The sequence below is a fragment of the Fusarium tjaetaba genome (assembly GCF_013396195.1).
Source record: "Fusarium tjaetaba strain NRRL 66243 chromosome Unknown NRRL66243_c0000312, whole genome shotgun sequence".
In the NCBI taxonomy this organism is placed as follows: Eukaryota; Fungi; Ascomycota; class Sordariomycetes; order Hypocreales; family Nectriaceae; genus Fusarium; species Fusarium tjaetaba.
Window position 1 is genome coordinate 55,332 of NW_023501508.1, and position 21,786 is coordinate 77,117.

General features: G+C 47.8%; 7 protein-coding genes across 7 annotated transcripts; 6 read left to right on the forward strand and 1 right to left on the reverse strand.

Moving 5' to 3' along the window:
• Positions 1-388: 388 nt before the first annotated feature.
• On the forward strand, positions 389-1,494 carry FTJAE_12009 (phospholipid-translocating ATPase; the record flags this gene model as incomplete). Its single annotated transcript, XM_037345014.1, has 2 exons — positions 389-1,188; positions 1,239-1,494. The coding sequence occupies 2 exons, from the start codon at positions 389-391 to the stop codon at positions 1,492-1,494; spliced, it is 1,056 nt and encodes a 351-aa protein (XP_037200962.1).
• A 772-nt stretch (positions 1,495-2,266) lies between these two features.
• On the forward strand, positions 2,267-3,723 carry FTJAE_12010 (monocarboxylate transporter 2; the record flags this gene model as incomplete). The annotated part of the gene is made up of 3 exons (XM_037345016.1): positions 2,267-2,459; positions 2,512-2,609; positions 2,656-3,723. The coding sequence occupies 3 exons, from the start codon at positions 2,267-2,269 to the stop codon at positions 3,721-3,723; spliced, it is 1,359 nt and encodes a 452-aa protein (XP_037200963.1).
• Positions 3,724-4,300: 577 nt separating this feature from the next.
• Positions 4,301-5,005, reverse strand: FTJAE_12011 (uncharacterized protein; the record flags this gene model as incomplete). Its single annotated transcript, XM_037345017.1, has 1 exon — positions 4,301-5,005. The coding sequence occupies one exon, from the start codon at positions 5,003-5,005 to the stop codon at positions 4,301-4,303; it is 705 nt and encodes a 234-aa protein (XP_037200964.1).
• A 1,463-nt stretch (positions 5,006-6,468) lies between these two features.
• FTJAE_12012 (benzoate 4-monooxygenase cytochrome P450) lies at positions 6,469-7,755 on the forward strand (the record flags this gene model as incomplete). The annotated part of the gene is made up of 1 exon (XM_037345018.1): positions 6,469-7,755. The coding sequence occupies one exon, from the start codon at positions 6,469-6,471 to the stop codon at positions 7,753-7,755; it is 1,287 nt and encodes a 428-aa protein (XP_037200965.1).
• A 696-nt stretch (positions 7,756-8,451) lies between these two features.
• Positions 8,452-11,283, forward strand: FTJAE_12013 (pectate lyase C; the record flags this gene model as incomplete). The annotated part of the gene is made up of 8 exons (XM_037345019.1): positions 8,452-8,540; positions 8,646-8,790; positions 8,838-9,200; positions 9,250-9,343; positions 9,446-9,829; positions 10,411-11,071; positions 11,126-11,178; positions 11,237-11,283. 8 exons carry the CDS (start codon positions 8,452-8,454, stop codon positions 11,281-11,283), a joined length of 1,836 nt encoding a protein of 611 aa, XP_037200966.1.
• A 1,512-nt stretch (positions 11,284-12,795) lies between these two features.
• On the forward strand, positions 12,796-14,602 carry FTJAE_12014 (alpha-glucoside transport; the record flags this gene model as incomplete). Its single annotated transcript, XM_037345020.1, has 4 exons — positions 12,796-12,991; positions 13,029-14,302; positions 14,355-14,453; positions 14,504-14,602. 4 exons carry the CDS (start codon positions 12,796-12,798, stop codon positions 14,600-14,602), a joined length of 1,668 nt encoding a protein of 555 aa, XP_037200967.1.
• A 1,578-nt stretch (positions 14,603-16,180) lies between these two features.
• On the forward strand, positions 16,181-17,521 carry FTJAE_12015 (glucan 1 3-beta-glucosidase; the record flags this gene model as incomplete). Its single annotated transcript, XM_037345021.1, has 1 exon — positions 16,181-17,521. One exon carries the CDS (start codon positions 16,181-16,183, stop codon positions 17,519-17,521), a length of 1,341 nt encoding a protein of 446 aa, XP_037200968.1.
• Positions 17,522-21,786: the final 4,265 nt, after the last annotated feature.

Below are 21,786 nucleotides of genomic sequence, written 5' to 3' on the forward strand. Positions count from 1 at the left end.
TTCCAAGTACACCCTCCAACTAAGCGCTTATGCTTATCTTTATGCAAATCCCAGCGCATTATTTCCCCGAAGCTGACGACAAGACGGGGCTCATACACGTGGAATGTGATTTGATAGGTGCTTGTTGGCCAGTTATCTGTCAATCCCCCATATCTAAACGAATTTGGCTGTATCTGCGAGCTACGACGGAGTGGCTGGGAGGAGAACGCCTTAGTGGCCGTGTCTTGCAGATTGGTTGTCACACAATCCTACTCAATACGGAGATATGTGTTTGGTGAGTGTCTTGATGTCGTCTTACTCGTATATAAGCCCCGGGCCTCCTGACTCTCAGTATCTTCTAATTCATCTCTCACTACTTACAATCACTTGATCTGGCATCTACGCAACAATGGGTGATAAAAACGAAACATGGACACCAAGCTACGACAACTGCGATAAAGTCTCGGATCGTTGCCCCGTCGAGTACACCATCTACCAAGACTATCTCTCCGAACCAGCCTCAGGATTCTTCGCGATCGCTTTTGCACTGCTCTTCCTCGCACAAATATTCCAGGGGTTTCGGGCAAAAACATGGTCGTACATGATATGGCTGGGCATCGGAACAGTCTTTGAAGTAGCGGGCCATGTTGGACGCTTCGGACTAGGAAGAAATCCATGGCAGCAGAATCTCTTTATCGTGCAGTACCTAACACTTTTACTGGCTCCCACTCTGGTTGCTGCTGCTATATCAGTGACATTCAAGCATCTTGTTGTTTGGTACGGAGCAAAATGGTCTTTTCTCAAGCCCAGGCTATATCCCCTCGTCTTTGTCGGTACAGACTTTATCTCGATTTTCGTTCAAATTATTGGAGGTGGCCTCACTGCTATGCAAAGTATGGGCAAAGGATCTAAGACGACACAAAAACTTGGAGAGGCTCTTGTCATTGGCGGTGTCGCCTTTCAAGTTGCAAACATGTTGTGCTGTGGTGGTCTGATGCTTCTTTACGCTCGACGTCGAAAGCAGGCAATGAAACATCGAGACCCGTTGATGGGAAACGCGACTGATATGTACACAACTGGCATGCCAACTCGTGGGAGAGTTCCTGTTGCTCGAGAGGAGGCTACGCTAAAGGAAGCGAAAAGAGTCAAGTGGTTTGTCTATGCCCTGGGTATTGCTTATACCTGTATCATCATCCGATGTGCCTACCGGTAAGATTCTATCGACACTCATTTCCCTACACTAGCTAATTATTACTTAGTATTGCCGAGACTGTGCCTGATATTGGGGTTGATGTCCTCCGAAACGAAACACTATTCATCGTGTTCGACGCAACCATGATGTTGATTTCCATCGGCGCTGTGACGATCCTCCATCCCTGCTTCTTCTTCCCTTATCTTGGGCTGAGAAAGAAGCAAAAGAATCAAAGCAAGGTCTATGAGGGTTATAGAATGGAGAGTAGTTTAGCGTTGGTTGGGCAGCAGCAACACCCGCAGCAACAGCAAGGATATGCTTGAGATTGATTTCCGGTAGTTTAGAGCCGATTTCTAAATCAGAAGTGTCTTTTGAGTGGGCGAGTTATTTCATGCCTGTTGGGCTACCTTATATGGTGTATTTGCAATTGAGACTTGTGGCTGAGAGCTTATTCTGGCGGATAGAACTTGGTATTTTATAGATTCTAGGGGCCCCAAGATTTTTAACTTCATTCATACAGAACAGACAATATCATGTTTCTTTTGGTAGATCTTAATATAGCGCTCCCCTCATCGAGTAATGACTTCAGTTCCAAGGACAGGCTTTCGGCTTTCAAGACCAAGGATCAAAGCCGCGATTGGTTGCAGAATCTTGCAACCGTTATCAAATTAGAAACTATTTGACCATCGAATTTGACTATTTTATGACAATATTACGTTAGCGCCTTCCTATAGAATAGTAGCCCGAGTCCTTTGCATTAGCTTAAACTCTGGAATGGCCGTGTTCTGCTTATCCATGTGACTCGGATTGATAAACCACGGCCAGACCGGATATCACAGCCGATGTATCATTTGATGTCTGCCATCTTTTCCTACGTCCGATGTCGCCTACGACCTGCGCCCTACAAGAACAATAATAAAAGGAAACGAATGAAGATGATTCAATAAGCACTATCAAGGTTCGAAAGGCGCAGTGTAACATTCACTAGAAGGCGCACTTTGTTGGTTGTTGTATAAATATCAAGTACTCTCTCCAGACATTGCATTTAGTTCCCTTCATCTCACTGCAAAATCAACCTGAGGAATCTACTGTTCAATGCCACAGATCTCACTCGAACTCGCTACTTCCAATGGAAATGTGTCTGAGGACGCAGTCCAATTACAGAACCTCGATCAACGTTTCGAGTCTCGAGCAACAGATGCCGAGTTCTCACTACCTCCAGTGGATGGTGGAAGAAAGGCATATCTATTCTTAGCAGCCTGTTGGGTTGTTGAAGCAGTGACATTTGGTAATGTCCCTTATCTATAAGGTTCACGAACATGAGTTAACAAAGATACCAGGTTTCGGGTTCTCATTTGGCGTCTTTCAAGAGTACTACAGTCACCATGAGCCTTTCGCGGGCTCAAACAGCATCGCTGCTATTGGAACCACAACGACTGTAAGATACTTGCAAAGTTACCCTTCCCAACTCTAACATTGCCCAGGGCATGCTATATCTCGGAGCACCATTCGTGGTCATTATATGCCGCTTTTACCCTCGCCAGGCTCGCTGGTTTACCTACGCAGGTCTCTTCGTGACATCCCTAGCCATGGTCATGAGCTCCCTTTGCACAACTGTTCCTCAACTCATAGCAACACAAGGAGTTCTCTTTGGAGTCGGAGGCTGCTTCGCTTACTGTCCTTGTACTCTGTACATCGACGAGTGGTTCGTTCGTCGAAAGGGCTTTGCTTATGGAATTGTCTGGAGTGCTGCTGGAGCCGGAGGTGCTGTGCTTCCTCTGATTCTCGAAACGCTCCTCAAGAACTTTGGCTTCCAAACCACTGCTAGAATATGTGCGGGTATCTTATTTGGGGCTGCAGCTCCGATCGCATATTTCATCAAGCCTAGACTACCACTTTCGGCCGCTATCCACAGGAAGCCTCTGAATATGCGGTTCGTCACATGCAGAGTGTTTCTTCTATATCAACTTGTCAACGTCGTCGAAGCAACAGGCTACTTCCTCCCTACCATCTACCTGCCCACTTATGCTCGGACAACCTTTGGTACCTCAACTATCCTCTCAGCTTTGACCGTTATTCTTGTCAATATTGCTACGACAATCGGTCTGATGGTAATGGGATCCCTTAGCGATAAGCTTGCAGTTACGACATGCATGCTCATATCTGCAGTAGGCGTGGGTATTTCCGTCCTACTTGTCTGGGGACTTACAGCATCTCTCCCTGTCCTGTACGTTTTCTGCGTCATGTACGGTCTCTTCGCGGGATCCTGGGCCTCGATCTGGCCAGGGATTATGAGAGAAGTGACGCAGAAATTTCAGGATCAAAACGAGCACGTTGACCCTGTCATGGTGCATGGACACCTCTGCGTAGGCAGAGGAGTTGGAAACATCGTCTCCGGACCATTGAGCGGTTCTCTTATACGAGGTCAACCATGGCAGGGAAAGGTTATTGGGGGTTATGGAAGTGGTTATGGCATTCTGATTTTGTACACTGGCCTCACAGGCTTGGTGAGCGGTATGAGCTTTTTGTGGCGATACGTGAATTTTTTGTAAGGGATGAAGATTTCTGGAAGCTGAGTCTATCAAAATACAAAGTATTAACGGCGATATCTGGATTCGAGCGTGTCACGCTAAAGGTGATTTGCAAGGCAACCTGATTGTTGTTATGAGACGCATACCAGCCTTGATCATGAAGTAACAGTGCTTGGCATTGATCAGAAACTTGAGAGCTAGGAACTGACGAAGGAAGAGTAAAAAGTTGGGGCGCTGTATTTTATGAAGCTTCGCTTATACTAAGTACAGATGCAACGAGTTGACTGGCTTTCATGCTATGAAAACTTTCACCATAACGTTCATTCACCTAAGAGCTCTTCCCTTTGATGTGATAGACTGTTTGCTAGCGAGGGTGCGGATGGAATGCTCGTGGCAACAATGAGCGATGAGAGTATTCGTGAACACGAGCGAACTCAATCTGTAAAGCGCTAACTGCCCTCCAAGAATCGAGAGGAGACGTATCCTCTTTAGAGTTGAGAGAACGTTTCTCAATCTTCAGACTCATCATGACCAGAGCCCATATGGCCAAATTAGCTGTCAACGTACCCTCACCCAATGTGTCGCATGGAATAGCCTTCTAGTACACTCCCATTTTCCCAGCTTTGGCCTTGAAGAATTGCAGGGCGACGATCTCTCTATCTCCCAGGATAAACGAGAAACAAGTATTTGTTTTTTTGGCACAGGCAGCCAATTGTTCGATAGGACCAATGTTGGGTTGGTTGTTACGATTTGCGTTGATGAGGGAGCCTGACTCCCAAGTGCAGGAGGGTACGACGATGGCGGTAGCATGGAAGGGGTTATTGCCTTGTGATTCTTCGTTAAAGATGACCAAAACGTGATCCTCGTTGCCGAAATCCAAAGCTTGAGCATGCTTAGGGAGTATCCTCCTTAGATGTGTCGCTTCTATACATCTCAGAACCGGTTCTGTTTTCAGCCTGTCACCGATGACGTGTTTGCCCAAACAGATGGCTTCCTTCCAAGTTGGGGAGGGCAAAACGAACTCCGCCATACAAGCATGTGCCATCGTGCAATGATTCTCGAAATTGTCCACTGGCACCACACCCGATGGGCTGCAGGTTGCAGGATAATCTAGAATATCGCCGTATGCCTCCAGGATGTTGAAAAATGTGAATTCAGTCCAAGGAAGAATCTCGGACTTGTCCACCGAAGCCATTTCGCAGCCATCGTAAACTAAACTTCGGAAAGGCTTAGAGAGATTGATGATGGGTCTTCTCTGCGCAAGGAGGGAGCCAAGCTTGGGACGGTTTGGCAGTTGGTTCATGTTGGGTTTTGGAGGTCTAATGATCTGGTTTATGACGAGTAAGGACAATTAGAAATGGTATGATGATCACTGAAAAGTTTTGAAGCTAATGTTGCTTGTGTCAAGAGTGATGATGACGATGCTGATGATGGTGATGATGATGAAGAAGAGAAGAAAAGAGAGACAAGAGTCAAAGAGATGTAAGGTAAGTTATCCTGACTACCTGCCTAGGTGAGGCCCAAAATACATCGCTCCTTACTTCTCCAGTACATAAACCAAAAAGGGATGTCTCTATCCACTGACCTCAACTTCCCTGAATGGGTAGGTAGGCACCCATTTTGAGTAAGGTAATCAAGACGGGATTCTGAACAACTGGATACCACCTGCCAATGTTTGAGCCTTTTGATCATAAGTCCTTGGAGTACTATAGGTTAGTAGCTTAAGAATGGCAGTTTGCAATGATTACATTCCTTTATCGAGTAGCTCGGACCTGACGGAGTCTTGTGACATGAATTTCGGACAATCACTTTGTTAGATACTGGAGCCATGGATGGTCTCGATAAGGCAGATGGATCTCAATGAGCAAGAAAACATCGGGGGTGGATAAAATTTATTAAAATAAACTCAGAAAAGGGTATCTTAAGCCTACAAAGGATATCCTGAATTTAGCAAAGCTATCATAAATTTATGCTAATTAAGCTAAATTCTTTTTATCATTGAGGATGAAGGTCCTGAGATTTCTTTCCTCCTTACATTGGTTTTTATTAACTAAATGCTTGCGTCTTTACATAGTTACGGTATTTATGATCATGCTTTGTTATGCCAATAAACAAACAGTCTACGATTTGTACTAATATAGGCTGCTTCGTATCTTCCGAGTTCTTATCAAACCCCGCGCCGGGAATACTTGCCAACTCTGTTTGCATTACCTACCACCTGACGATGGCACTAGATATCCGTGGACCCCTCACATTTCAATTATCCTCAGAACTTTTACCCTGACTCTCATATCTACGCTTGTTCATCGTCAATATCCAAAGATAATACCATGGGCCTCATCTTGGTTACTGCTCTGGGCTTGCTGCCCGTTTTCCTGATTCATAGATACATCATCTATCCTGTCTTTTTCTCCGCGCTGTCTCGTTTACCCGCACCGCACTGGACATGTCATATCAGCCCTCTCTGGATATTAGCAGCAAGGAAGCGGAGGCGAGAGAATACGTCGCTGTATCGTGCACACCAAAGGCTTGGTCCAGTGATTAGAATTGGTCCAGATGAAGTGAGTGTCGACGGTTTAGAAGGCATGCGGACCATATATCAAGGGGGGTTTGGGAAAGGTCACTGGTATAGCGTCTTTGATAATTATGGGTAAGAGCATCAACTTATGGTACTGGACTATTGGCGATGAAACTAATATGACCTTCTGTAGAGTCCCAAATATGTTTGCCACTGGCAATGCAAAGCCTCACTCCCTGAGAAAAAGGATGATTTCCAACGTCTACTCCAAATCTTACATACAATCATCCCAGGCAAGCAAATTGCAAATGGCCGAGATACTCGTCAGCCGCCTCTTGCCCGTACTCGACGGGTCTCTTAAATCTTCCCATAAGTCGATATCTACAGATTATAATGATATTGAAGTGTTCGGTCTTTATTTAGCAACGGCCATGGATCTTATCACAGCCTACATATTTGGTCTCTCTAACGCTACGAACTTCATCTCCGATGAGCCTTATCGCCGTGACTGGCAGGACATGTATCTTGCACGGGCCAACTACCCTTTCTGGACGCAAGAAGTTCCAAGGTTGACAAGCTTCTGCAAAAGATGGATTCCTTGGCTCAAGCTCTATCCGCAGTGGGTTGATCAGTCCAATAAAAAGCTCTCCGATTGGAACTGGGAACTCTGTGAGAATGTCCGGAAGACATCCAAGGTGACAAGAAGCCCCAGTAACAGTCAAGGCATTCAGCGATCGGACGAGCCAGTAGTCTACAACTCACTGCTTGCTGGTATAGATCGGGAGTTTAAGACCAATGGAGAAGAGAGCATTCTGTACACTACGAGCATTCTTCAACGAGATCGAGCCATTGCGTCTGAGGTTATGGATCACTCTCTGGCTGGACAGGAGACGGCTGGAATTGCTCTCACTTATGCAACATGGCATATTTCAAAATCTCCGGGACTTCAACGACAGCTTCATGCTGAGGTCCAGTTGCTTAAGCCATCTTTGGTGATTAACCCTAAAGCTGCATCTGGACTCACAAACACGTTGGCTTTGCCAGATCCTAAGGACATCGATTCCCTACCGCTCTTACACGCTATTGTCACCGAGACGCTGCGTCTCCACGCGCCTATTCCAGGACCTCAACCACGCCAGACACCTGAATATGGGTGTAAGATAGCAGGGTATTATATCCCCGGTGACGTGAGGATCGCATCACTGGCATATACGCTACACCGGGACAAAGAAGTGTTCCCCGAACCTGAGGAGTGGAAACCAGAGCGTTGGATATCACAAACCCCTAGGAAATCACCAGATGATGAGGGGAGGCATCGCGAGATGCAAAGGCTTTTCTGGGCTTTTGGAAGTGGTGGACGGATGTGTGTCGGCTCCAACTTCGCCATGAACGAGATGAAGTTTATTTTGGCGTTCATCTACGCCAACTTTGAGACTTCCATTGTTGATGATGAAGGTATCGAGCAGGAAGATGCGTACACGGCGAGGCCAATTGGCGAGAAGCTGGTCATCAGGTTTACTCCTTTGAAGAAATGAGACGTAAATCCAATTTGGACAATCATTTATCTCTCCCTATATATACATATGTTTCTACATATACATATATACCTTTTGCTTTTTCTTTTCAACAAAGTCACCCCACGCTGAGCTTGAGCAACACTTGAACGGTCACCAAGGCTGTTGAAAGCAGAGACTATTATCAATTGGGCTTGGCTACTTGAAGTTCATGATGATTCCATATCATCAGAGTTTGGCGGTTTAAGGTTCTAATCAACATTAAGTGCTTAATGACTTTCAAGGCCAGCATATGCCTTGGTTACTTGTAGGTAAGGATGGAATAATACATAACAATAACTTATTTACATCGAATGACGGTCGACGTTCATATGCCTCTCTCTTTGTGTAGCCTTCTCTCTTTAGATCTCAGAAATCACCTTGACGGTGTGGTGCGAACCTAACATCATTACGGAGTACCAGTATATAGTCTTACAAACTGAAATTCACCAAAATAGGAATGGATTTGCAACAATAGTTGTTGAAAGATTCCACCAATCGCTGCATCACCGCCATTGTACCAACTAGGTAATTCGATTCCCTCTTAGCGACTCGAATGCTGTCATTGGAGGATATTTCAAACTCCATGTAAGTTCTCCTAGGGATCGTTGTACATAAAGGATGATAGCCCCGGTGTACCTGAAGCACGTCAACTCAAGATTTTTATACTCAATAAACATGAGAATCCCGTTGCTGTTGGCTTTGACGGCCAGTTCCGTGGTTCAAGCAGCCCAACTTGCATTCCCCGGAGCTGAGGGCTTTGGTAGGTATGCAGTTGGTGGTCGTCAAGGGGAGGTATACAAAGTGACAAACCTCAAGTAAGCTAAAGCCTCCTTTCCTGTTCATATGAAATGTCTAATGAAACCAAACAGTGACTCTGGAACTGGGTCTCTTCGAGATGCAGTATCGAAGCCCAACAGGATAGTTGTCTTTGACGTCGGCGGAGTTATCAAGATCTCTGAGCGTATCGTCGTGTCTAAGAACATCTACATCGCCGGCCAAACTGCTCCAGGTGGCGTGAGTCTCTAGAACCTTGGAAATTACACGAGCTAAACCGTCTACAGGGCATCGTCGTCTACGGCAATGGCTGGTCTCTCTCCAATGCCAACGACTCTATTGTGCGATACATCACCATCCGTATGGGTAAAGGCGGAACCTCAGGCAAAGACGCAATCGGTATTGCTGACGGTAAAAATATCATCTTCGACCACGTCAGTGTCTCGTGGGGCCGTGATGAGACTTTCTCTATCAATGGAGACGTCACAAATGTCACCATCCAGAACACCGTCATTGCTCAGGGTCTTGTTTCTCACTCTTGTGGTGGCTTGATGCAGACAGATGGTGGAGTCAGCTTGTTCCGCAATCTGTATATTGATAACAAGACTCGCAACCCCAAGGTCAAAGGTGTCAACGACTTTCAGAACAATGTGAGTGATTCTGGTGATATTTCTGGACGAGCTTCTTACTGTCGTACAGGTCGTGTATAACTGGGGAGGTGGTGGCGGTTACATTGCTGGAGATAGTGAAGCTGACAGCTATGTTAACATTGTCAACAACTATTTCATTTCCGGTCCAGATACTACTGTCACAGCATTTACTCGATGAAATAGTTACTTCCATGCTTGTAAGTTCTTTTTCCTCTCAGATGATTGTTTTGCTGACACTGTTTCAGACGTCAAGGACAACTTCTACGACTCCAACCGCAATGGCAAGCTTGATGGCGCTGCTCTTTGCGAGAAGACCACTTGCTACTCTGGCATTGATTTTGTCAAGACTCCATACAACTATCCGGCTCCTACAGCGCTCACACCCCAGGCAGCCGTCGAGCTAGTCCTCAAAGGCGTTGGAAATTCACTGCATAGGGATACTGTTGATACTGTCCTCATAGACCAGGTCAAGTCCTATGGAACCAAGGGAGGGCAAATCTCTGATGAGAAGGAATTTGGTGGAGTTGGAGAGATTGCAAACGGTGCCGCACTGAAAGATTCAGATGGTGATGGCATTCCTGATGAATGGGAAACGAAGAATGGTCTTAATCCCAATGACGCTTCGGATGGTATGAAGGTTGCGTCAAATGGGTATGCTAACTTGGAGAACTATGTGAACTCTCTGGTTTGATTACTTTTCCTTCTGATTTCATAGCTCATAAGGAATTCGTGAAGAACTCTTCTTGATTTTATAAACATTTTATGTGGTCAATGCCAGATGCCAATGTTGCCCCTGTGATAATACATAACTCAAGCTTCTACTACAATAACAGGACTAAGATCATTGCGAGATCGTTCACAACATAACTGAGTTCTTAATTTCGGTATATATGCGGAGTTATTTAGTCTTTTCTATCGAGGTTGTCTTCCAAGGAATCAAGCACACCTTTGAATCCTGACAGACTTTCCTGTATAATTGGATCATCATATTGAGTCCGGCGCCACATGGAGTAATATTGTTGGTGCGTTTAATGTTTATCCATGCGTTTCGTTTCGTGGTGATCGTCAATGCAGTTTCTTGTTTCAACATCCCGGAACTCCCGGTAAGGTTTCATTACTCCTGTTTCACGGACATTAAAAGGGTTGCAATATAGCAGCACATGCAGTACTTAAAGACATGCTTAAGTTCTAATTCTCCGGTTCTCGGCAGTTCTGCTCTCATCCGCCGAGAAGATGCAGTTCAAAAATCTTGTCATTGCGCTGTACGGCGTTGGAGCTTCATGTTCTACTCTACGACCACCAATTGAAAGACGCGCAACGACAGAAATTCCTTCAGACTCTTTCAATTCCCTCGAAACATACTGGAATTACCTTTATCCTTGGGGGGCCACACACAATGGCGGCGCCCGAATGGATGAGGAACACGTCTCCGTCACTGATGGCGTTCTCACTCTGACTGCTGAGCCACGAGATGACCAAGAAGATCCCATTCACTATCTTTCTGGAGCAATTCACGCCAAATCAACATTCACTGTTTCTGCTGGTGGTGGTTACGATATCAGTGCTGAGTTCATTGCTCCAGTAGACAGAGGAACCTGGCCAGCTTTCTGGCTTAATGCAGCGAGCGGATGGCCTCCCGAGATTGATATTGCAGAGTGGAAAGGCTCTGGGAAGATTTCTTTCAACACATTCAATACTTCTGATGAGGTCACCGCACTCGATAGGGACTATCCCAATCCTGAGGAATGGCATTCTGTTCGTGCTGAACTGCGTGATGAGAACGGTCATGATGTGAGAGTCAAGTTTTTCCTCGATGGTGTTGAGCAGACTACGCAATATGGTCGCGACTACATTGGGGCGGGTCTACGTCTGTAAGTGTATTATTTATGAAATACTGAGACTCTGCCTAGCTAATAGCTATACAGGATCGTCAACTATCAGACTGAAGGATCTTCTGGATCACCTGGTCCCACAACGCGTAAGTTTCTTTCTGTCACTTTGATATGTCTCTGCCTGTACTGATTCATGTGTCATAGCGACAACTTTTCAAGTTCGAAACGTTGAGGTTGTCAGTCTCAACTAGGTTTATTTCTCTTCATTGAGTAGCTTGGCTAGCGATATGAGATGCTATTTATCGCCTTTCACTACAGCCGAGGGCATGGAGCTATACGAATGAGGGGGCAGCGTCTGTCAGTAGAGGGTTGAGCTTATTCGGAAACTTGCAGAATGATCCGCCGGCAATGTAACCCGCCAACCGACCAAACCCCTCAAAGGAGCAGAATGCATGAAACAAGTCAAGGAGCCACTGCAGTGTGACAGTTCACCTGATGTCTAATTTCTTGAATCATGGCCAGTCAAACGTGGTTCGATGGCTGCCTTCAAACTTTGGTTCCACCGTCTCGGGTCAAGATCTACCGAGTTGCATCTCTGCATTGCGTATTCTGATGTGAGGAACTTTTGATTTGTTCGGGCTGAAGATGGATTTGCCAAGGGAAATTAGCCTGAGTTGGTGAGTGCCGCAGTCATGCATTGAGTGAATGGGTGTAAGCCCCGACTGCCATGTCTAGCTGCAACCCAACCACTTCATCCTTGTGCCTCAGGGCGTGGGGAGCTTGTGGCTGCTAAGAGACCGATTAAGTCGGTTCTAACCGTGTAAATGGTTAAATGAGAAGACAAAAGTGATGGTGAGGCATTGATGAGAAGGTAGAAAAGTGGCTGCTTACTAGCGGCCGTCGGAAAATAGGGAATAAGAGAGAGCAAAGACTGAGACTACAACAAACCCCCAATCACATTTGGGGGAATTGTCAAACCTGGATCGCTTCCAGAAGATAAGCCTCATGATCGTGGTACCTTAATTGAAGGCATATAGGTCAAGCTTAAGACAAGACGAATCGCATATAAGCGCGTATAAGTGGGTGTCTTCGCATTGGGGATTTCTTCACGAATCACGCGATGCTTGCGATCGTCCAGGTGTGGTACAGTAGCAGCCGAGGAAGACCTGTTCCTGGGTGTCAGCCGTCTTGTGATGCAGACGAAGCCTCAAGGTACAGTAACTCTGAAGGATTGCTCGAGTCATATTTATCCGGATTAAGCTATAACAAATGACTGAAGTGACGTTTGAACTGGCGTTTTTGGTATATTCCTGTCTAAACACATCGGCCAACGTAGAGATAAACAGGGTTCTAGACCAAGACATCTGACGATCACCACCATCCCCCAGAAACTACCCCAGATTCCCCACCTCTCTAGGATGAAGAAGCTGGGGAGGATAAAGGCATCTTAGTGGTCAAGCTATTATCCGGTCCACTAACGATCGATGTTGACCACTCCATCCCTCATCACCAACTTCTTCCCCCCGCAGGATCTTCCACCAATGGCGGGGAAGTTCAACTACGAGATAGCTTCACCAACACGGGCCGTCGATCCTATTTCTACGGCGATGTGAACCGTTTCCCGGCCTCGAGGATCATCTCTGCATGGGGAGAACCATTGGAGATGGACGATATAACATGCCCATGTCCAGTGAAGTCCATCATGAGCCTCTCAAACCTCATTGCAAGTAGTCTGCTGCTGGTAAGCGACGAATCTGTTCACCATGGTAGCCGAAAAACACTCCGGGGAGATTCAGCCCCACGTTGAGAGCACTGATGCTGGTCTTGACCATCTCAAGAATGTAGACCTTCACGATAAAGCCCTCGCCAATGAAGCTCTTGAAGCCACGGCCGATGAGCATAGCTTTACTGTCTGGCAGGGTTTCAAGACTTACAAGCGCGCTGCTTTTTGGTCCATCCGTAAGTTCTTACCATTGAACTATTGACGTCTAGATAGCTAACAGGCAGCTGTCAGTCATCTCGACCACTGTCATCATGGAGGGCTACGACGTTACCCTCCTCGGGTCCTTCTACGGCTACCCACGATTCCGAGAGAAGTACGGCGAATATCTCGATGAGGAGAATGGACATCAGATCTCAGCCAATTGGCAGCAGCGCTTCAACTGTCTCGGTGCCCTCGCCAACATCATTGGCGCTCTCCTAAACGGTTGGGCTACTTCGCGATGGGGACACCGCAAGGTTCTCATCAGTGGCCTCTTCTGGCTCTCTGCCTTCATCTTTGTCGTCTTCTTCGCTCCCAACATCGAGGTCCTTCTCGTCGGTCAATTCCTCTGCAACATTCCCTGGGGAATCTTTGCTACAACTGGTCCCGCCTACGCTGCTGAGGTCACCCCTCTTGCTATCCGAGGATATCTCACTGCCTATGTCAACCTCTGCTGGTGTATTGGACAGTTCATCTCAGCTGGTGTACTAAAAGGTCTAGTTGACAACCCTACCCCATGGAGCTACCGAATCCCCTTTGCGGTCCAATGGGTTTGGCCTATTCCTCTCGCTATCGCAGCGTACATGGCCCCCGAGTCACCCTGGCATCTTGTCCGAACGAACCAGCTCGAGAAGGCCAAAGTATCCCTCGAGCGACTGTCCGAACCGGAACACAACATCAACTACGAGAATGCCGTTGCTCTCATGGTGCACACAAACAAGCTTGAGATTGAGGAGCGCTCTGGTACTTCGTACTGGGACTGTTTCCGAGGTAGTAACCTTCGACGAACCGAGATCGCTTGCATGGGTTTCCTCTCTCAGATCACCAATGGCGGTGCCCTTTGCTATAGCGGATCTTTCTTCTTCCAACAGACTGGTATTGGTCCCTCTGCTTCTTACGGTATTGCTCTTGGTGGAACTGGCATCGCCTTCGTTGGTACCATCATCTCGTGGTTCTACATCTACAAGTTCGGTCGACGAACAATCTGGCTCTCTGGTTTCTCATTTCTTGTCGTAATTCTCTGGCTTATCGGCTTCCTGGCTTTGCCCAAGCAGACTCTGTCCTTAGCCTGGGCGCAATCTATCCTCTGCGTTGTGTGGTTGGGAGCATACTCCATGTCGGTCGGTCCCATCATCTACACCATCGTTGCTGAGGTCGGTTCGACTCGTCTGCGTACACAGACTATTGTGTTGGCTCGTTCAACGTATTATGTCGGTAACATCATTTGCGGAGGTCTCATCCAGCCCGAGATGTTGTCCCCGGGATCATGGAACCTCAAGGGCAAGACAGTAAGTCCAGCCCAATCGATACGAGCTTCGATGCAATGCTAACATGCTACAGGCCTTCTTCTGGGCAGGTCTTGCCACTCTCACTCTGGCTTGGGGTTATTTCCGTATGTTCGAGACAAAGGACCGTACCTTTGGTGAGATGGACTACATGGTAAGCAGCTGAACACGAGGGCCGAGAATGCAGCTAACGAATTTGAACAGTTCCAGAAGGGTATCCCGGCACGCAAGTCTGCCAAGTACCAGATTAATGAGGATGAGGTCTTTATGGCTCACGAGAAGCCTGAAGCTGAGAAGCACTAGATTGAGTGCTGAGGTTGCAGTCGGGAGGCCTCATGTGACGTGACGATCTGTGAATGGAGCCATGTCATGATTTAGCGATACCTTTTGCTTGATCAACAATATTATTGTTCTTGATGATGATAATCATTGGATAGGCGTGGCTGAAACTATGCTGGACTAAGGCCCAACCGAAGTCATGGCGGAATGTCTTTGGTGAGACATTAGATCCAGGATCAGAGCCTAATATTAACAACACGTGATAATATGGTGAATGTTTGGATAGCATATCGAGCAACATAAACAAAGCAAAGACATGCAAAGTATCTGTTAGGTTCGAATGTTGAAGGGATTGCTCGATTGAGCCTCTTTCATCTTGGTTGACTTCATCTGTAGCCATCCCAATCCAGGAACGGATCGATCGGCCTCAAAGCCGTGCCAGCCAAGCCCAAGTATCGTATTCTCCACTTCAAGGGGGAGTTTCTAACCCACCATCGTCACCCGCTGCCTCAGCTAATTTAGCGCTTGAAGTGCCAAGGAATTCGCTCGCCACGACAAAGAATTGCTTCTTGCATCAAAGAGAGATGTCTGCGGTTGAAGTTCAAGAACATCAAAACAAACGAAAAAAAAAAACTAGGGGATCCAGGCGGTGAAATACAGCTGGCGGCATTCTGTATATCTCAAACATCAAATCAAATCCCACGCTTGGCTTCGTATACAGAGATTGGCTACCAAGGAATTAAATCCCAGTATCTCGAGTGCATTGGAGATTGGGTCAAGGATAAACTTTGATGCACTGGATTTGTTTTAGCTTCCATCCGTTCTCAAGAATTGGTTGCATTGTTCCTTGCATAAGTCACGCCACTACGAATCACAATCTTTGAGATAAGGGCACACCGTTGGAACTCTCTGCTGTCTAGACGAGAGCTGCGCGGAAGAGGCTTGACAGATAAAGGATGTGTTAGACAGCATCAAATCTCGCAATACGAAAAAACAGAGCCATGATGTTCAGTTCTCAAGAATAGCAACATTCATCTCGATTGTTTTATCGACGATCACGCATTGCAAAATTGCTCCTTGGGTACGAAACAGGAGAAGCTGGGGTTGACGTCCAATGAGCACCCACCTCCAAGAAATGCCCTTCTATTCTTAGCGGCCCACGGCACGTTAACCATAACCTAGTGGACCAGCGTCGTAAGCATTTCCCCTGAAAAACCGGGAACTTAGTGCCTGTCCGGCACGTGACGGCTCCACGTCCGCTGCAACCGCCCCCCGACCTAATCTCACCGCGTTCCGAAAGCAAAACAAAGCGCCTTTCCTCATTCTTTGATCAACTTCCCATCTTTTTTTCCCATCCGTACATCATTTCCTTTTTGTTGTCTGGATTCTCTTTTTGGATTCGGCATTCTTACTTACTTCCTCGTCACTCTCTTTTGACTGCCAGAACGGCTTCTTTCTTGATTACCATTTCCGAATAATCACACTCACGCTCTTTTAATAGAATTAGCTTCCGGCTGGTGTGACCTTGCTCGACGTTATACCAACCTGCTTACACCACATATCGATCACTTGACCGAGAATCGATAATCTATATTCGCCAACATGAAGGTTTCCACTACTCTCGCTGCTGGTGCCCTCGCCCTCGGCGTTGAGGCCAAGAACTACCTCGGTTTCAACTCCGGTGCCACCCTCGCCAACCGTGCCGCCAAGTTCAAGTCCGACTTCCAGGCTGAGTTCGAGACTGCTCAGAACCTGAAGACCGCCCCCGGCGACTTCAGCGCCGTCCGACTCTACACCAACATCCAGGCCTACTCCGAGGATGACCCCATTGAGGCCTTCGAGGCTGCCATCGACACCAAGACCGAGATCCTCCTCGGTGTCTGGACTTCCGGCACTGACAACATCGACAAGGAGATCAGCGCTCTCAAGAAGGCCGTCGACAAGTACGGCTCCAAGCTGACCGACCTCGTCATCGGTGTCTCCGTTGGTAGCGAGGATCTCTACCGTAACTCCGTTACTGGCGTGAAGAACAAGGGTGGTGTCGGTGTTCAGCCCGATGTCCTCGTTGACTTCATCAACGACTTCAAGAAGGCTTTCAAGGGTACCCCCATTGGCGAGATCCCTGTCGGCCACGTCGACACCTGGGACGTCTGGGGCAACGCTACCAACAAGGCCGTCCTCGACGCCATCGATTTCATCGGTGTGGATGAGTACCCCTACTATGAGAACGACAAGGGCAACAGCATCGACAACGCTGCCAAGCTCTTCAACAAGGCGTACGAGGCCACCATCGCCGCCTCCAATGGCAAGCCTGTCTGGGTCACTGAGACTGGCTGGCCCTATAAGGGTCCCGACTGGGATGAGGCCGTTCCTAGTGTGAAGAACGCCCAGAAGTACTGGCGCGACGTTGGCTGCAAATACCTCTTCAACAAGACCCCCACTTTCTGGTACACTCTCCGCGACTCCAACCCCGACAACAAGATGAAGTTCGCCATCACTGATAACCTCTCCACCACTCCTCTGTTCGATCTCTCTTGCGACAAGGTTGACGATGAAGAGACCACCAGCTCTGCCGTCCACTCCAAGACCAAGACTGAGTCCGGTGCTTCCACGGCCACTCACGCTTCTAACTCCACCGCTACCTTCACCACCTCTACTGCCTCTGCTACTAGCGGCTCCGGTGATGATGAGGAAACTACTGGCACTGCCACCGCTACTGGCTCTGGCTCTAAGCCTACCTCTGGATCCGGTTCCAGCTCTGGTTCTGGTTCTGAGGGTTCTGGATCCAGCTCTGGCTCCGGTTCTGAGTCTGGCTCCGGCTCCAGCTCCGGCTCCGAGTCTGGCTCTGCCCCTGCTGAGACTCCCAGCACCATCACCAACGGTGCTGCTTCTCTCGGCGTCTCCACTGCCGCCCTTGCCTTCCTTGCCCTGTTCGCTCTGTAAATATCCTGAATGGATCGTGGGTTGAATGACGCCCATTGCGTGTCTTGACTTTTTTCTCGCGCCCGAGATCTGTTGTATTAGTTATGGGTAGATTAGGATAGACAATGGTTGACTCTATTTTCTTCTAACTCTCGCCAAACTGTTTTTGCTATATTTATTGTTGGCTTTACTGACGGATAACCGTTCACAACGGCTTTCATGTTAAACATTCGTCCCGCAATTCTAACTGGCTCGGCTTAAGTGGGGCCGGGTATTTCATCCAAACTCAGCTGTGATACTGTAACATCGAGTCGAACCACAGCGCAAAAAGAGCAAAACCCCAGACATAGGGAGCAGAGAGAGTAAAAGAAAAGGGTCTGGCCGGGGATTGAGTCCGGGACCTCTCGCAAGCTATGCTATAGGATTTTCCCTAAGCTAGACCACTAGACCGATTTTGCCTTCAAGACTCTTAATACAATCACGTGATCATCGTTGCATTTGGTGCTCCTATATTCAACCAATGCGCTGTTGATGATTGGCATCTCTAGGGTGGGTGATGTCGATTTACCAGAACTTCAGTAAAGTCTGCCTCTGGCCTCAACGTGGTGCATTACATGTCGTAGTACAGCCGCTAGATGGCTGATGTCAGGTTGGTCGAGGTAATTCTAGCCAAGTATGGTGGCACAAACGTTGGGGCCAATAATGGTTGAAAGGTTCCGTCAAGACGATTGATGAATTAGGAGCTTGCTCCATGAGTTCATCATTTGATCAATTCCATTTTCGCTTACCCAGCTTTTCCCTGGACATCTCTTTCAATGAATTGCCAATATCGTGAGTTATCTACAATTGAAGACATCAGTTGAGAACGGAGAATGGATGTCTTGCCTTGATGAACAATGTTGCTTGGTAGAATACTTGTTGGAAAGATACTTTTCTTAAATGTCATTTCTAAAGTTCTAGCAATCCTCATGGGCATCCTTCACTGCCTCTTTTCTCCATCTGAGGCGTTTCCCGTACCAGTGATCAGCCCTACTGGGGAGGCAAGTGTAAGGAAACGTGCGACTGCCATCGATGAAGCACCAACATTCTGTCTCAACCCAAGAAAATTCCTTGTGACATCCTTTTTTGCTGTTACAGCTTTCGTAAATACTTTACTCTTTGGCAGCTCTTCAATAAACGCGCACCTTAAAATCTCAGTCATAGCACTATTCATCTCCTCTTGACAATAAGCAAGTTCAACAACATCATCTTGATTCATCATTGCTACCTCAACAGTAACAATGGCGCTGCCTCAAAACCAATGTGAGTCTACCGAAGTTCAAATCTATCCTCCTCAGCCTCTAATCGCGGTCCCTCCAGTTCCAACTGCGCTGTTGGGGCACCAGGTCGGGATCTTCCCAGCTTACATCACGGTCCAGACAGAGACCCTCATGGTCAGAGAAAAGTTAGGGTCATACAACGGCAGTGAATTAGAGGTTAAACATGTCAATGGTCTGCCTCTCCTCAAGGTAGAGTGGAAGGTGATGAGCATATCTGGACGCAAGATGGTCTATGACATGAGATGCAACCATCTTTTTTCCATCGTCAGGAGGCATCTCCATTTCCGTACCAGGTATGTTGTGGAAGACCCTGTAGGAAGGGAACTTATGAATGTGAGGAGTAGCTTCCGGCGTGAGTCGTCCCCGTGATAGTCGCTGTGGCATCTGTCTCTGATATGTCTTAGTTTTCTGTTCTAAAGTCACAGCTAACTTTAATTCGCTCAACGGTTCAGCAGAGGTTCTTGAGATGAAAGGTAGCTGGCGCGACTATAGTGCTTCCATCGTTGACACGATCTCGGGTAACGTGGTCGCACGTATCAGCCGCACAGTTAACAGCCGGGATTTGCTATTTGGCCAACAAACATATGCGCTCGAAGTTATGCCCCGTGTTGATATGGCTCTCATGGTAGCAATTTTCATTTGCTTTGATGAGAGAAACAATGAGAACAGGGCCGGTTGAAAGGACTTGATTAAGAATATTTGTGATACCCAAAGGACTGCACGATGGATCGAATGAGTGGTGCTCGGGGCTGACCGAGACCTGTGTTGAGAGTCAGCATTGTCAAGCTTAACTTTCATATCCTAGGATGTGGAAATGAGATTGAGCAATGTTTTGCTGGTCTTGCTCAAAGGTTCAATATAGTGATAGAGAGACTAAGACCCACACACGCGCCTGATCATCAACGAGAGTACGTACGTGAGAGGGAGGGATCTATGAAGAGTATATACCTAGAGCAAAGACTAATATTGTTCCTTCAACGAATCAAGTCTAACTCATACCAATTACCTACGCCTTCTTATAACTTAGCCATCATCCGTATGGTACCCCCAGTCCGCAGACCCCTCATCTCACGAGAAAAACACAACATCAATGCCAAGCTCACCACTCACCAGCCCTTGTAGAACTCCTGGCCCAAGTAAACAATAAGAAAAACGACAAGCTTTCTGATAAATGCTTATTTCCAAGGTTACAAAAGCTTGACCGCAACAAGCTCTTCAACCCGGCAATATCTGTGCCGAGTGATCTTCTCACCGTTGCATTACTACATGGTGAGAATTTGAAGAGCGTTCAACGAGCGCCCGCTGGGGAGAAGAAAAAAACAACTCAAATCGTACAATGCTTTTACGGTTCCATTGCCAAGAATTTGTCGAGGGGGCTGTGCAATGTACGCTCCGCCATTATCGTGTAATGCCAAGCGTGGGGATGACGGACAACTCATCCATTTTGGACCTCGGAAATTCGTTCTCTTGTCCTTCGTTCAAATGTTGCTCTGTATGGAGTATTGCAGGTGGACTCGAAATACTCGCTGTTGAGACCGGAATACATTTTTTGCGATATGAGACTCGCCTCAGGACAACTTTACTGTATAAGGTGATAGTAATTGGATAGGTACCTACCTCCCTGATATTGAATACAATACCGACGGCACGTTTGGTTGCTATTCAAAACACTCTGTGTTAATGTTACACAGCGAAGAAAAGGCCCTGTAGTGGCAGGGTCTGCAGTTCTTGGCCCGGTGCCGATAAGCGAAGGCGGCTTCTACTTACAGCAATAGCCTGTAATTGCTGCATCTCTAACGTCGTCCAACGCGCCCGTGCATGCGTGAGAAATGCAAGACATTACCTGGTAAGGTAGGCAGCCCAGGTTATCAGACGCACATGGGAACGATACTGGCAAACCCTCACAAAATAAAATGTGCTGCATATCAGGCAGTACGAAACGTGCTCTGGTATTGTACTGTGTACTAAGGTATTAACAAGTGTGACATAACCATCAACCTTCTTCCTTGCCCTTATGGCTCCAAATCAATGCTGTTACAATGAGACGTAATCATATCGTTATTCATAGCTCGTTTTGCACCATTTAGTCATCCTCGTACACCTCCTCATAGGCCTCTTCGTACTCCTCACGAGCCTCTTCGAGTCTCTCATGATCACTGCTGCTGGCATCCGAGTCATTAGCTTCGGCCAGAGCTTCTTCGTACTCTTCGCGGGCCTCTTGAACATCTTCTCGGTCACTGGATGAGACAGAGTCGCCGTCAGCATCGGTAGGAGGAAGGACACCAGGAGGGCCTTCCTGCGCGTAAGGGTCAGCGGCATAGGGATCCTCGGGAGGAGCTCCGTAGTAGTTGTTGACAACCTGGGGAGCAGCAGCTGGGGCAGCAGCGGCGGCGGCAGAGTGCTCGTGATCACTGTCACTGTCGTTAAGCTCGTTTGCGATCAAAGCACCGCCAACAGCACCAATGGCGAGACCGCCTGCGGCACCAAGGAGCATTCCAGAGCTACCACTCTTCTTCTTCTCGCCTTGACCGTAGGGGTTGTTGCCGCGATCGCCATCAGCGGGAGCCCCGTATTGACCGGGAGCTCCGTAAGGAGAGGGTGCGCCGTAGGGCGAAGGAGCGCCATATGGAGAGGGGGCACCATAGCCTGGAGCAGGAGATCCATAACCACCTGGAGCAGGAGATCCGTAGCCACCCTGACCAGGGGGGGGAGAAGCGTAGCCGCCATAGCCAGGAGCACCGCCGTAACCTCCAGGGGCAGGAGAACCGTATCCACCAGGAGCACCAGGGTAGCCGCGAGATCCGTCAGAGGGTTGAGACTCATACGGAGGACGAGAGTCCGGGGGAGGAGGGGGAGGAGCCTGACCAGGTGCCTCCCACTGGGTGCGACCAGTGGCTGTCTCAACATAGTACCATCGCTGCTGGTTCTGGTCGAACTGAGCAGTCCAACCTTGGGGCAGAGGCGGGC